The 13,397-nt window shown below is 35.2% G+C and overlaps 1 protein-coding gene across 2 annotated transcripts in view; it reads left to right on the top strand.

Annotated features, from left to right (window-relative positions):
* LOC147381472 (nudix hydrolase 3-like) overlaps positions 1–12,609 on the top strand; it is a 33,304-nt gene extending 20,695 nt beyond the window's left edge. The window contains exons 8-17 of one of the 2 annotated variants that reach the window (XM_086430373.1): positions 829–915; positions 1,208–1,314; positions 2,552–2,723; positions 2,914–3,167; positions 3,274–3,355; positions 4,725–4,790; positions 8,738–8,815; positions 8,901–8,996; positions 11,218–11,324; positions 11,488–12,609. In XM_086430373.1, the coding sequence (XP_086286499.1) occupies positions 829–915; positions 1,208–1,314; positions 2,552–2,723; positions 2,914–3,167; positions 3,274–3,355; positions 4,725–4,790; positions 8,738–8,815; positions 8,901–8,996; positions 11,218–11,324; positions 11,488–11,767 (1,329 nt within the window). In that variant the 3' untranslated portion in view covers positions 11,768–12,609. The remainder of the gene's footprint in view (positions 1–828; positions 916–1,207; positions 1,315–2,551; positions 2,724–2,913; positions 3,168–3,273; positions 3,356–4,724; positions 4,791–8,737; positions 8,816–8,900; positions 8,997–11,217; positions 11,325–11,487) is intronic. The other variant, XM_086430372.1, reaches the window with a different exon arrangement.
* The last annotated feature ends 788 nt before the right edge of the window (positions 12,610–13,397 follow it).

Consider the following 13,397-nt stretch of genomic DNA (forward strand, 5'->3'; position numbering starts at 1 on the left):
CTGACGAGGCTTACCCATTGCTTCTTCTAGATCTTGGTTGTATTGACTTCTTAGTAATCTCACACTTGTTCATGTATCTCTTTCGTCTACTTAACACTTCTTGGCATTAGTATGATCTCTCTTGTAGTTGGAAAAGGAACCAAGTCTAATGAATGGGTAGGGTTCTGCCCATCAACCACTTCAATGGACTCTTCCCAGTTGATCTGCTACGAGCATTGTTATATGCAAATTTTTCTTGTTGCAATATTGCCTCTAGAATACCATTCACACTTCATTCTGCTAATCTGAATATGGGTGGTAGGCAATACTGAATTGTGGTTGAGTACTCACTCTCTTCTAATTATCATATCCTCCATGGTTCTAGTTTTGAAATTTACCCCCTCTTCAGTTTGTCAACCAACAATATATCATCTGAAAATAGTATACACTAAGGGACCATTTGAATGCCCATAGTTAATTGATTCACAATAAATGAATCAAGGCACTAAGTAGGGTTAATTCATTTACTATCCGGGTACTAATTAGTGTAACAATTGATTCTTAGTGCACACATTAACTATCCAGGGACTACCATATACTTTTTCTAAGTCAATATAAGATCGTAGATTCTTGCTATTTTCTCCAAGGTTTTCAGTAATTGTCTTAGCAAGAAATCAACTTCGATTTTTGACTCACCTGGTGTGAAATGATATTTTTGTTTCTTGTCTCAATCACTCTTTATCCTTAAATTCTCAGTGTGACTCATAAATTTAATGTGATATTGTTTAAATTTCTATGGTTCTAATCTTCAAATATCTTTGTTGATTCTTTCTTTCTTTTTGGATACAGTTGACTGGGCTCGCGGAGGCAGACATGGAAGCTCTTATCTTACTTATTAAATGTGCAATGGTTATTGATGAAGTTTTTTATTTGCAGGTTGTTACATCTCTCTCTCTCTCTCTCCCTGTGTGTGTGTGTGTGCATGTGTGTGCATACTTGCGTGTGTGTAGTCCGATTCTTTCTTAGATATATTTTCATCTCAATGCATATTGATCTAAATACATGCACATTAAATATTAAATGCTATTGGGCTTAGACCCATTTCTCAGTTGGTTTAAAATATTGCAAAGCAACTTTGAGGTTGTAGGTTTAACTCCAGCTTTCCCATCAATATGTACATATATATTAAATGCTGTCAGATGACTGTTATTGATACTTTTTTTTCTAGGTATGGTACAGCAATCCACCATTGAGAGATTGGTTGAAGGAGCACGCTGATTTATCTAACTTGGATAAGCTAAAATGGATGTATTATTTGATCAACAAGAGTCCCTGGTATGTCATATATATATGTATATATTTTCTTTTTTATTGATGTTTTAGGAAGATCAAAACATGTTGACAATAGGATTAGAGCCTCCTCATGTTGCTGGTTATTAGCTGTCACTAGGCCAGGGGCTGCCCTGAAGTCCATCCCATTTGGTTTGGGGTGGGCAACAAAAGTAAAGCTGAATAGATTTCAGGCCGGGTTAGGCGTGGTTATTGAGAGAACAGGGCTTGGGCTAGGGGGTGCCCGCCCATTGGGCCAATATAAAAGGAGGACTAATGGGACAAACTCTGAATCCTGCCCTGCCTGGCCCATTTATATGCTAAATGGGTTACCATACTCCGCCAGGGTTTATATTTGAGATGCCTCCTTGCCTTATCAAACTGTTGGCATAGTACCCCCTTTTGGCTATCAGTCTTTTACAAGTATAACATTTTTTCAAATGACTGAAGCTGAGAAATTCAGCAGTGATGATACAAGTGGGGTGGGGTGGGGGGGAGGTGTGGAGGAGTTGGGTTGGGGTGAATTGAGTCCCTGCATGGGTTTTCGATGAAATGTTTTAGCACTCCCAAGTTAATGTGGAAGGATTTTAATTTTTAACCTATAAACTAACATTAATTAAGCATGTTAGGAGGTGTCCTCTCAACTCTTTGTAGCATGGTCACCTTTGAATATATATGAAAAAAAGATAAGATCCGTCCCCCTGGTTCTGGATCTGTTCTGAAAACACATCATCCCATGGCTTGTTTACTTAATCCGAATAAACTGATTTTTTAATCCATTCCTTCCTTTACTGGAAAGATATGGATTCGACATCTGAAACTTACACTCATAGCTACATAAACTGGTTTAGAGTGGGATTCCTGCATGTCACCCAACATCCATTCCAACTAAAAGGTTTTCTTTCGAACATAATCTCAAGCAAATAATGTATACAGTGAAATTTTAATATTTTTTTAGAACTACTTTGCTTGAAATTCTTTAAAAAAATAAAGAAGTGATAACTTCAGAAATTTGGAAGAGAATTGGTATTTTGGGAAGAGAAACTTTTAGTTTACAATTATGAAAATTTAATACATTTTGCATGTGCCTTTAATTCTTTTTTGGCCTTCCTCCCTCTTTTTGGGGGGAGATAATTTATTTCTACGAAAAGATCATTCACTTCAAAGTTTAGCTAAGAGCCAGAGAATAATTATGGCTTTATAAACACTGTCCCGAAAAGTTCTCATTTTCTTCATGTAACAGGTCATGCCTTGATGAGAATCGGGCATTTTTGACAACTGCAGATTCTGCTGTCAAGTTGCTTGTGGAATCTACAAGACCTATACCAGGGTGGAAGGGTCTTGAATACAGAGCTGCATTCCCAATGCTGAAACCCCCTGGTGCAAATTTCTATCCTCCAGATATGGACAAAAAGGTAATTGCACATGTGATGACACTTGGGGAAGTTATTTGCTGACTGTTATATGTTAGCCATAAATATGTAGAACTAATACTCTTCCCTTGATTTAATGGAATTTCTTCTGAATTTTCCATGGTGGATTATCATCTACATGTTATTTCTTTTATTCAACTTGAAGACCCATGGATTTCTGTATTTTTCATAGGAGTTTGAGTTATGGAAGAGTAGTCTACGGGATGAACAACAAGAAGCTGCAACTGGGTTTTTTAATGTTATTAGAAGGCATAGTGAATCTACTTTGGATGCTCCTCAAGTCATTAGTACATTTAGTGGTGATGACCAGGTTTTGGGGTCTATTCATGATCTTTATATTGTTCCATACTCTCATGAGTATAAGCCTCTTCTTACGAAAGCAGCTGAGCTGCTTCACAAAGCTGGGGACTTGACCAACTCTCCTAGGTAGGCTGTTTACTGAATTTCTAAAGCTAAGGGTTCATTTATAAGATTTCTTACTTCCATAACCAAATTTAGATTTTTAAAATTCCACACTATTTTCCATGTGTAGTTTGAAGAGGTTGCTGAAAATCAAAGCCGATGCTTTTCTTTCAAATGACTATCATGACTCGGACATAGCTTGGATGGAGTTGGTTAGTATAATTTTTATGCTTATGAATTTGTTCAGCATTTGCTATCAGTTTTATATCATTCAGCAGGGTTTACTTCATATCCATCTTTTTATTTATAACATTTTCTTTGCTATCTTGTTAGTAATCACTCGGTATAACAGGGTGGATCCTTCTATTTGCACGTGACATACATGCTAATTGTTATTTGCACGTGTGCGTACATGTCGTTGAAAGGTTGGGTAAGGTGGCTTCAATTTTTTCCTAAACCAAGGCAAGATCCATTTGGCATTTGGTCACTGTTACGTCAATCAGGGATGTATAGAGAAAGTGGTATAGGGGAGAGGGAGAGGGTTTGAGGAGAGGAGCATAGCTTGAAAGAAGACTTTTAGAGTGATGTAGTTCTCAATTAGTCATGTTCAGTTGTGAACCCCTTACTTAGTAACCCTTAGTAACCCCATGTTCAGTTCTGATTTGTGCTCGGGACCCTACTTGTAATATGGAATTGTGTGAAAGGATAATGACTCTCAACTCAGTTTTGCAAGCCTTATTAGCATTGACATATACAAGGCTTGGTGACACGTAGTGAATGTGTCAGCCTAGTTACCCAAAGCTTGTATGTTATCAGCTTCTTTCCCACAAGTGACTTTGCATGGATATTTTTGTGGTAACATACCTCCATGGGTCTCTCTCAACCACCAGACTTTACTCTGAATCTTGTCCCATGTATTATCATGTAAGCATTTTTTTGTAACATTTCTACCCTTAAAAAGCACCTTTCACATTGTGCCATTTGCCTTGATTTGATTGATCGGCATGGCGTCCTAAGTTATAGTTGGTAGCCTGGTAGGACTTACATGTGGAAATTTGCACCACATGATCTGGGATTCCAAACTATATCGTCTTCATTTAGTCTCTTACATGGTGGGGAAATCAATCTAATTTCTCTGGCAGCGAGTTAGGTGTTTATAATTTGCTGGGTTTGATACGCATGTTGATACAAGTACGATGGGCATATTGAAGTAAAAAATCCTTTACAGGTTGAGTGCATTTTCTTATTTCCTTTTACTATCCATCATGATAGTATTTTTCTTTTTAATTGTGACAAGATTTATAGTATTCTATATTAATCAAAATGTTATAGTCCCAAGCTGACCAAATTGTTCACTGAAATCTTTGTGTGTGTGTGTTACTGTAAGCAAAGTTTAAAAGCTTTCATATGGAGAAATCTGCTCCTTGCTTTCTTTGATGAGCTTTTGCTTTTCATGAATATCAATCAGACTGTTTTATGTTCTATGTTTTGTAAGAATATTAGATATAAGAACCTTTTTGGTCCTGATTTTTATGTAACTGTAGCCAACTCACTTACTAGTTTTTTCTTAATAAATTGCAGGACTCTAAGTTGGATGTTACTATAGGCCCATACGAGACATACGAGGATACACTTTTTGGATATAAGGTATATCTGATCTGGCCATCTCCTTTGTTCCCATTTATATCTTTTATGTATGAAGGCCTAGAACTACCCATCCTTGCCTTATATTGAGTTTAGCATTTCACTTAGATATGGAAGCTTCTTTATCTGCAGTTATTTTTCTTTTATATTGCTGGTCCAGATATCGTCAGAAGCTTCCCAAATATTGCAGTTATCTTCTATGGTGTGTGTGACTATAACAAGTCATGACCGGATGAAAATGGAAGGCATTGTAGTGAACTCTATGTGCACTATAGAATAATGAACTGAAAAGAAAAAAAAAAGAGTCCGAGAAAATAGATACAGATAAATTTATGATATGGAGGTCTCAAATATTAGTTTTTTTTGGTTTTGGAATCAGGCCTGCAAAACTCAGAGCAGATGCTACTCTTTCTGGGCTCTTATTTTGCCTTCAGCACTTCGGAAAATCTGTCACTTAGCTTTCTCAAACAGAAATTGACCTGCTATGGGTTGTCACGATTTTTACCATAAGTGCATAATCACACTCCAACTTCATGGACCAATAAGAAATAAATCACTTAAAGGTTTATGGTCATTTGTATATGCTGCTTTTTTCTTTTTTATAAGCACAAAATTTCATTGATAATAAAGCAAGGTCGGCTGAGATGGCCAGCCAAGCGGACAGAAAATACATAGTAGTTAATCTCTCGCAATACCATACACCTGATCCCATCTCCCTACAAAATCCTCGAAGAAAACCCCTGCAAGCTCTTTACAAGCTTTAGACCACATAAACAAGATGCCTAAGACTGACAAAATAAGATCGGGTGGATTGACTGACAAAATTAGTACATGCTGCTTTCTTGAGGTTCAATGGTGTACTTAATTTTTTGATTTTTCACTCTTGTTCACTTTAGGTTTGTTTTGTAAAATACATGGGAGGGACTGGGGACAAAGAATAAAGAGAAATTCCTTTTCCCATCTGTTGAAGATGAATGACTCTTGTCAACAAGACAAACTCACGTTATAAGATTAAGGTTTCAGAGGTTAAAGAAGATTTGGCTAAGGTGAAGATAGGAAAGACCTTAGGTACATGAAGCGAGCGCTTGCGTGAGGGGAGGGGACTTGGGTGCTTGAGCTGGGAATGGCTATTGTGGATAAATTTTAATTTTTTTTATTTCACTATGTTGGAGCGAAATTCTAAAGCATGAAAGGGTGTGGAAACACATAAAGGGTAGAAGGTTCTTAGAACCAAGGTTTATAATCTCTCCTGATCGCAATGTCTTGATGAAGAGAAAAACCAAGATGGTCTTGACTAAAACATTCCGAGACATTATGTGATAGTTTGAAACATTCCTGAATCATTCAATGTTTTATGTTCCACTCTGAGTTTAAATTGAATTTTCCACTGAAATATTTCAAAACAGAACGAAACTTTGAACCATGCCTACAACTGTAGGAAAGAATTCACATCCAGTTGATATTCCAATGGAGGTTTGAAAGTGCATGAAATAAATAGGATTATGATTGTTAACTAAGGTGTTTAATATGCTTTTGTAGTCTAAGGAGATGTCTGGTAAATGAAGAAGTTCTAGAGCTCCTATTTATTAGAACAAGGTTGATGGGAAAACTTTCACAAATTGTTGTGGGATAAAACCTATGAGTTGCGCTACAAATTATGGGAGCATAGTGATGGTGAAAAAGTAAAGAAAAAAAACAGTTGTATCATAACCAGTTTGGATTTATGTCAAGAACGTTTACTTTTGAGGCTACCTCCTTATTACATAGAAAAATGGAGAAGTTTCGAGAAAAGATAACATATTAGACACGGGTTTACTAACTTAGTAATACATTACTTGAAAGTTAATTTTGTTGGTATTACGAAAAAGTGGAGTAAAACAAGTCATCAGCATCATCAAGAAAGCCTTATCTCAAAAAATTTAGTGACATAGTGATGGGGACATCTAAGTTCGTGGGCCTAACCTATTTGGGTAATGTTTTAGTTTTAGTATTTTATTTTATTTTAATTATTGTACTTTACTTATTGTATTTAGTTTATTTTGGTGTTGTTTAAAAGGTTGTTCAGATACCTATCCAATGAGCTCAAGATTTTGGAATTCCGATTAGTTTTGAGAAAGTTATAGTCAAAATACTGGTTGGGTATCAATTTTACACGAGATTTGCATCTTCAGATCAGAAGTGTCAATTTTTTTTTTATAATTTTAGAATTAGGGTTTTCAGTCTAACCTATATATATGACTATTATAATTGATTTCAAATATAGTTGATGAATGAATAAAAAAACAGAATTGTTTTCTTGTTTTGAATATTGGGGCATTCAATATGGTTGATGCCATAGAAATCATTGGGGGAGTCCAAGGTTAATATATCGTTTTCTTTAATCTTTTTATTATCTTCTATCTTCTTCCTCAATCCATTTTTTCTATAATTTTTTTTGTTTATTTGTAGGAGATCAAGATACCATCAAGAAACCTTTAATCCTTTTAAGAAACCAATCCATAAATTATGTTTTCTTGATTTTTCAAGATATCTTGAATTTTTGATTCTTGATTTCTTGAATTTTTGATTCTTGAATTCTTTGACTTTGATTCTTGAATCTTGATTTTCTTGAAAACTCTTTTCTTCAACCCTTAACCCTTTATCCATTTTCTTAACCTTTAATCCTTATCCTATAAACCCTTTTCCTTTAACCCTTATCCAACCCCAACAAAATTATCGTAATTTACAAAACTTTGGCATTTGACATTTCAACAGCCAATTGGGATTTTGGAAACCCTTTTCCTATTGTTGCCCAAATCCTTAATCCTTACCCAAATCCCCAACCACATCCCCTAAGCACCCTTTTTTCCTTTTCTTCCTTCACTGTCCTGCATGACATTGTTAAGCATATTTTTGTTGGGGTTGTTATAGTGTTAGAACAATTGGTGGTAAGATAAATAAGTTTCCAGTTATAGTAGAGTTACACTAACGATCAACCTAAGTCCACATCTTTTTGCACAAGTGATTGATGGAATAATTGATCCTATGGTGCATAGTATTTATTGATTTTTTAGTCTTGGTTGGTTGAACTACAACAGAAGTAAATGCGTCGTCCATGCAGAGATGCATTTAGAAATTGATGGTTTTAAGATAATTAGGACCAAGACTAAATCTATGCAGTATGACTTTAGCAGACAAACACCTCGTGGCATGATTATACATTGCAAATTGTAATACAAAACAAAACAAGTTAACCTATCCTCTGTCCATGCTTTCAAGGTCTATTCACACCTCCACAATGATGCTTCAATGTTAGTATTGTAGGAAGGGATCTTTGGCCAAGTCCCTCTTGTAATGCAGTCAAAGCTTGAAATTCAGCTTTAATTTGGACTTTTTTCAAGTTTGGTTTGGAAAGAATTCGGTTTCCTTCAGATGATGAGGAGATCAAAGACATGTAAATTTAGGAAGGATGTACTATTTGTGGAATTTTGGTTAAATTCTGCTTTACATGGTAGATATGTAAATCCTCTACATGTTGCAGCCAGCCAAAATGGGGGTTGAAATGGGGCCACTATTTTAAGGGACACCTCATCAAAGGAATCTTAGCAAGAAAACACCTTATCCTCTACTTCTAAAATTGTATTACAGCTCATGCTCGAATTGTTTGTGAAGGAATATCATAAGTATATATTTTCAATCAACGCTGGCTGGTCATCTCGATTAGATGAATTTAGTGATGACATTTATTCGTCCATCAAAAAGTTAATTGGGTGGTTTGGAGCTTCTTTCTTTCTCTATTTATATGTAGTTTGGTTATCCCAAGATGTGCAGATGTGTTCCTTTGCTTATATACATTTGAAGCAGTTCGTCTTTCACTTGTTTCACTTAGTTTTCTGTACAGATATTTCATATCATTCATTTCCTATTAGGTTTCATTGTGTCACTTATTGGTTGCGTTACATATTTTCTAGGCTACATTTGAAGCATTCATTGGAATACGAGATGATGAAGCAACATCTCAAGTTAAACTCTTTGGAGATCATTTGCAGGTAAATTTAAAGGCATCATCGACCCACTTCCCTTGGCTTTGTTATTATATATTTATTTAGTTTAACAATAACAATATTTGACTAGATTTTGGAACAAAGTCTACCATTGGATGATCGCTACAAATCAAAAGAGGTGGTTGCTGCTCCCATTCGTGTGATTCAACTTGTTTACAATGCTGGGGTGAGTTCTTAGTTCTTTAGGGTTATTTTCTATTGATGAATACTTTTATCCAAACAAGAAGAATCCTCCTTAACTAAGCATGCATGCCACACAATGCAAGGGTATTAAATTCAGTTGTTTCGAACGGTGCTGCTTCTGCTTTGGAATTTTGCTTACAAAACTTCACAGCCCCTAGTTATCACTTCCAAGATTTTTATAGTTCATTTTTAGAGCCATGAGTTTTTTATTTTTATTTTTTTTAAATTATTTATGCTTCTTTATCTTTTATTCTAATTATTGTTAGATGTTTAGATTTTTCATATACAATGAGTAGGCTAAACTTCGATGTTGCACAACCTATTTTAAAGTTCTAATATCACGTATAATGTTTCCTGCTCCAATTAATTAACCTTTCAAGGACAAGAGTTTTTTTTATCCGTTCTCGTGCTCATGCAACTGAGGCCATACACGAGATTTATAGGTACAATTTTACCAGAAGGAATTATCTTAGCCATACTATGTCTGTAACTCTTACATAATTAATTTCCATATTCTTTCTACATCTAAAACGAGTGGATAAATGACAGGGTTGGAACAAATGATTATTTGATAATGATTTTTGTGAGTTGTCTTTGGTAGTTGCATTTTGATAGAATGTGTTTATTATTGTTAGTAGGGTGATTACATTGACCCAAATTGATTGTTCTATGTAGAACACTACAAAAGTCTGAATATGGAAAAGCAAATAATCATAATTTTCTAATCCTAATTATTACCAATCTATTTTTTTCAATGAGATCAGTTGCTTGGTGTTGGTGGAATTGAACCCAAGTCTATGGTATCATTACCCAAAGACTTTACCAACGAAGCTAGCTTGCACTTGCTAATTATCACCAATCTTGATTGTCTAATATTGTGATTGTGATACAATGATACAACAGTAACGATACATTGTATCACATGTGCACCTTGTTAATAGTTGACATATTTGATACAATGTTCTAGGGCTTGGGTACATTTATAGGTATCAGTTACAAATATAGGTCCAACTATTAATGTGTTGGACCTCTTTAATTACTGGAAGATGAATATGTAATTTATTTTTGGTATATTTTAATGTAGTATTATTTGTTATTATAAAGTTTAAAAATATTCTATGTTTTCTTAAATATTATTTTGTACAACTGAACCATATTATACATGGATCCCAATACATGCTCATTTTGTGACGTAGTTGGACATTGCTACCATAGGGCTTTTTTGTTTCTTCATTTGTTTTTGATAGTCTATAATTGATTAAAGTTTGGGGTAACTTAGATTTGATAGATGATGATATCATAGCTTCTGTGTTATCTAAATTCAATTTGGATTGGATGTTGAATATAAGGTATTAAAAGTTTTTGGTAACTTGGTGAAAATATTGTGAAATATTTTCTGTTCCACAAGGACTAGTGTCAAAAGGTTCTTGCATTTCATTTTGTCCAAAATTCAGTCATAATTGTAGAAGTAGCTAAGTTATTTAATATGATCATGTTAGAGGAGGTCTAACACAATAATTAGTAGAATGGGGAGTATATTGCAATTATGGAAACGTTTTATAAAAATACTGAGAGAATGGTTGATTAAACCCTAATCTCATATTATTTCTCCCTAATCTTTTCTCTCTTCTATCTCTATTTTTTCTTTTCCATTCTTCTTCAGATCTGTTCTACAACTTGGTATCAGAGAGTTGATCTCAGCAAGAGGAGCAATTTTTTTTCTTCCAATCCATCACAAGCTACGAGGGCTGATGTCAGCCATATGAATGCTGACATCATCATCTGCTGATGTTAGCAGATTTCGGGTGAAACACACATAGATTGTGCATTCCCATATCAAAGAAATTGGAAACATCGGAAACAGAACTATGAGAAAATTATTCATGAACTCTAATTTATTTTTCCTATTTTGTTGCAGATATAAAGAATAGGAAGACGGATATTGTTGTGATTCACATGGTTGAAACAATGTTACTTAATATACCTTATATCTTGATTTATAAATAATAATAATAATGTTGATTCAAATCCCATTGTTCTTAGTTGATAGTTGGTATTCCTTTTCCATAGATATATTCTTGTTATTTTAATTATGATTTATTATTCCCTTTTCCTACATGACTTCATGTTCTCTTTGCTCTGATAAAATAAAATTGGCATTGTAATATATTGACAAAGGTTGATAAGTTTTATCATCTTGTCAGGATGTGAAGGGTCCTCAAACTGTTGCCTTCAATTTGCCAAATGATGAGCGTATAGTAAAGGAGCGTGGAACATCAATGGTCATGCTCAAGAATGTCTCAGAGGCCAAGTGAATTTCTTCTTAATTAGTTCTTTTTTATTTATTTATTTATTTATTGAAGAAAAGGTACATTTTAAACTACATTCCTGGACAGTTCTTGCCATTTTCACTCGATACTGTGATCAGTTGGACCTGAAATCTAAACTTCATGATTTACCCTAATCCTAACCAGGTTCAAGCATATTCTTCAACCTATAGCGGGAATATGTATTACAGAGGAGCAGAGGAAACACATTGATTTCAACTCTTTCTTCACGCATACAATTTGCCATGAGTGCTGCCATGGGATTGGACCTCATGCCATAACACTTCCAAATGGTCAAAAGTCCACAGTGAGATTGGTGAGATATATTAATTTTTCTGTAATTTTTATTTGTATATTGAAATTTCTTTGCACTACCTACTCCTTGTCAAATTACACTTGCTACGAGTTTTTCTTGTTCATCTATTGAATCATTCTAATATTGAGAGTCTCCAACATGCTTAGTAGAGCACTTCCAGCTTATCGTTGGGCTAAAAATAGGCACTTCTAGATACAGGTTGGTGTTGGAAGGGTGTCCTCTTTGTTTTTTGAGAAATCTGTGTCCAATATAGGGTAGGACGTGGTTTTAGAGTTAGATATTTGTATGGGGATTATAAGTCATGTGCTGCCTTTCTAGAAATGTCCATCTTTAGCCTCAATGAAGATGTGTTGGGTCCAGAATGATTTGAAACATCAAGGGATAGGGTGTTTGACTTGCAATGCATGGAAGCTTAGTTAGAGCACACCAGCTCTACACTTACAATACAAACACCAACACTCCCCCTCAAGTTGGAGTATGCATGTCAAACATGCCCAGCTTGATAGAAACATCATGAAAAGTAGTCGGCCCAATTGCTTTGATGAAGATATCCTCAAGTTGTTGAGAAGAGAAGACATGTTGAAGGATTTGGATTTATTAGAAACTCTCTCTAATAAAGTGCTGTTCTCCTTCAATATGCTTAGTCATCTCATGAATGACTAAATAGGATGCAATTTTTTGAGTTGCTTCATTATCACGGTGAAGATGCAAGGAACCGCCAATGGGAAATCCCAACTCAAAAATGAAGGAATGAAGCCATAATATCTTTCAAGCTCCAGTCCAGAAATTATGGTTCGGTACTCGGCCTCAATACTTAAGTGAGTATCAACATGTTGCTTCTTACTTTTTCATGAAGCCAGGTTTCCTCCAAGAAATGCATAGTATCCAGAAGTAGAACGACGATCTGTGGTTGCTCCTGCCCAATCAACATCATTATATCTAGACATATCTAGAAGGCCATGAGAATGGTACATAAATCCACGACTGAGACTAGACTTGATGGATTGCGATGGACAACAACAAGGTGAGATAAATGAGATAAATGAGATGCTCCACAAGTAGCTGGTATGCTTGAGGATCAGAAAGAAGATCACCATCACTCTCTTGAAGTGAATGCTTAGAATTCATAGGTGATGAAGAGGGTTTGCACCCTAGAATACCAGTATCACTAAGGAGATCAATGACATATTCTTTGTGAAGGAAATATTCATTTTCTTAAGCGAACCACCTTAAGACCAAGAGAGTACTTCAAACTACCCAAATCTTTGACCTCAAACATGCAACAAAGCTCATCCTTCACATGAGAGACAAAGGAAGAGTCATTCCCAATAAGAATGATCTCATCTACATAAACCAACAAAATAGTGCGTCCAATCTCACTGGAATGGGTGAAAACGATATGGTTGGAGTGGGATATATGAAAATCCCATATCAATTACTATTGCACTCAAGTCATGGAACCAAGCACAAGGCAAGTGTTTCAAACCATGTATAGATTTTTGAAGACGATGAACCTTCACATGAAACTCCCCCTGAAGCAAAATGTTGGAGAAGGGTTCATATAGACCTCTTTTTCGAGATGCTTATGAAGAAATACATTCTTCACATATAATTGATACATAGACCCTGATTAACAACAAGGGAAATAAGAACACGAACAAATATCAATTTGTCCACATGAGAAAATGTGACATCTTTGTTCTGATAGTAGGATTGAGTAAAACCACGAGCAACTAGACAA

Source organism: Akebia trifoliata, unplaced genomic scaffold (genome assembly GCF_017979445.1).
Source record: "Akebia trifoliata isolate Shusen 1 unplaced genomic scaffold, ASM1797944v1 Contig00425, whole genome shotgun sequence".
NCBI classification, from domain to species: Eukaryota; Viridiplantae; Streptophyta; class Magnoliopsida; order Ranunculales; family Lardizabalaceae; genus Akebia; species Akebia trifoliata.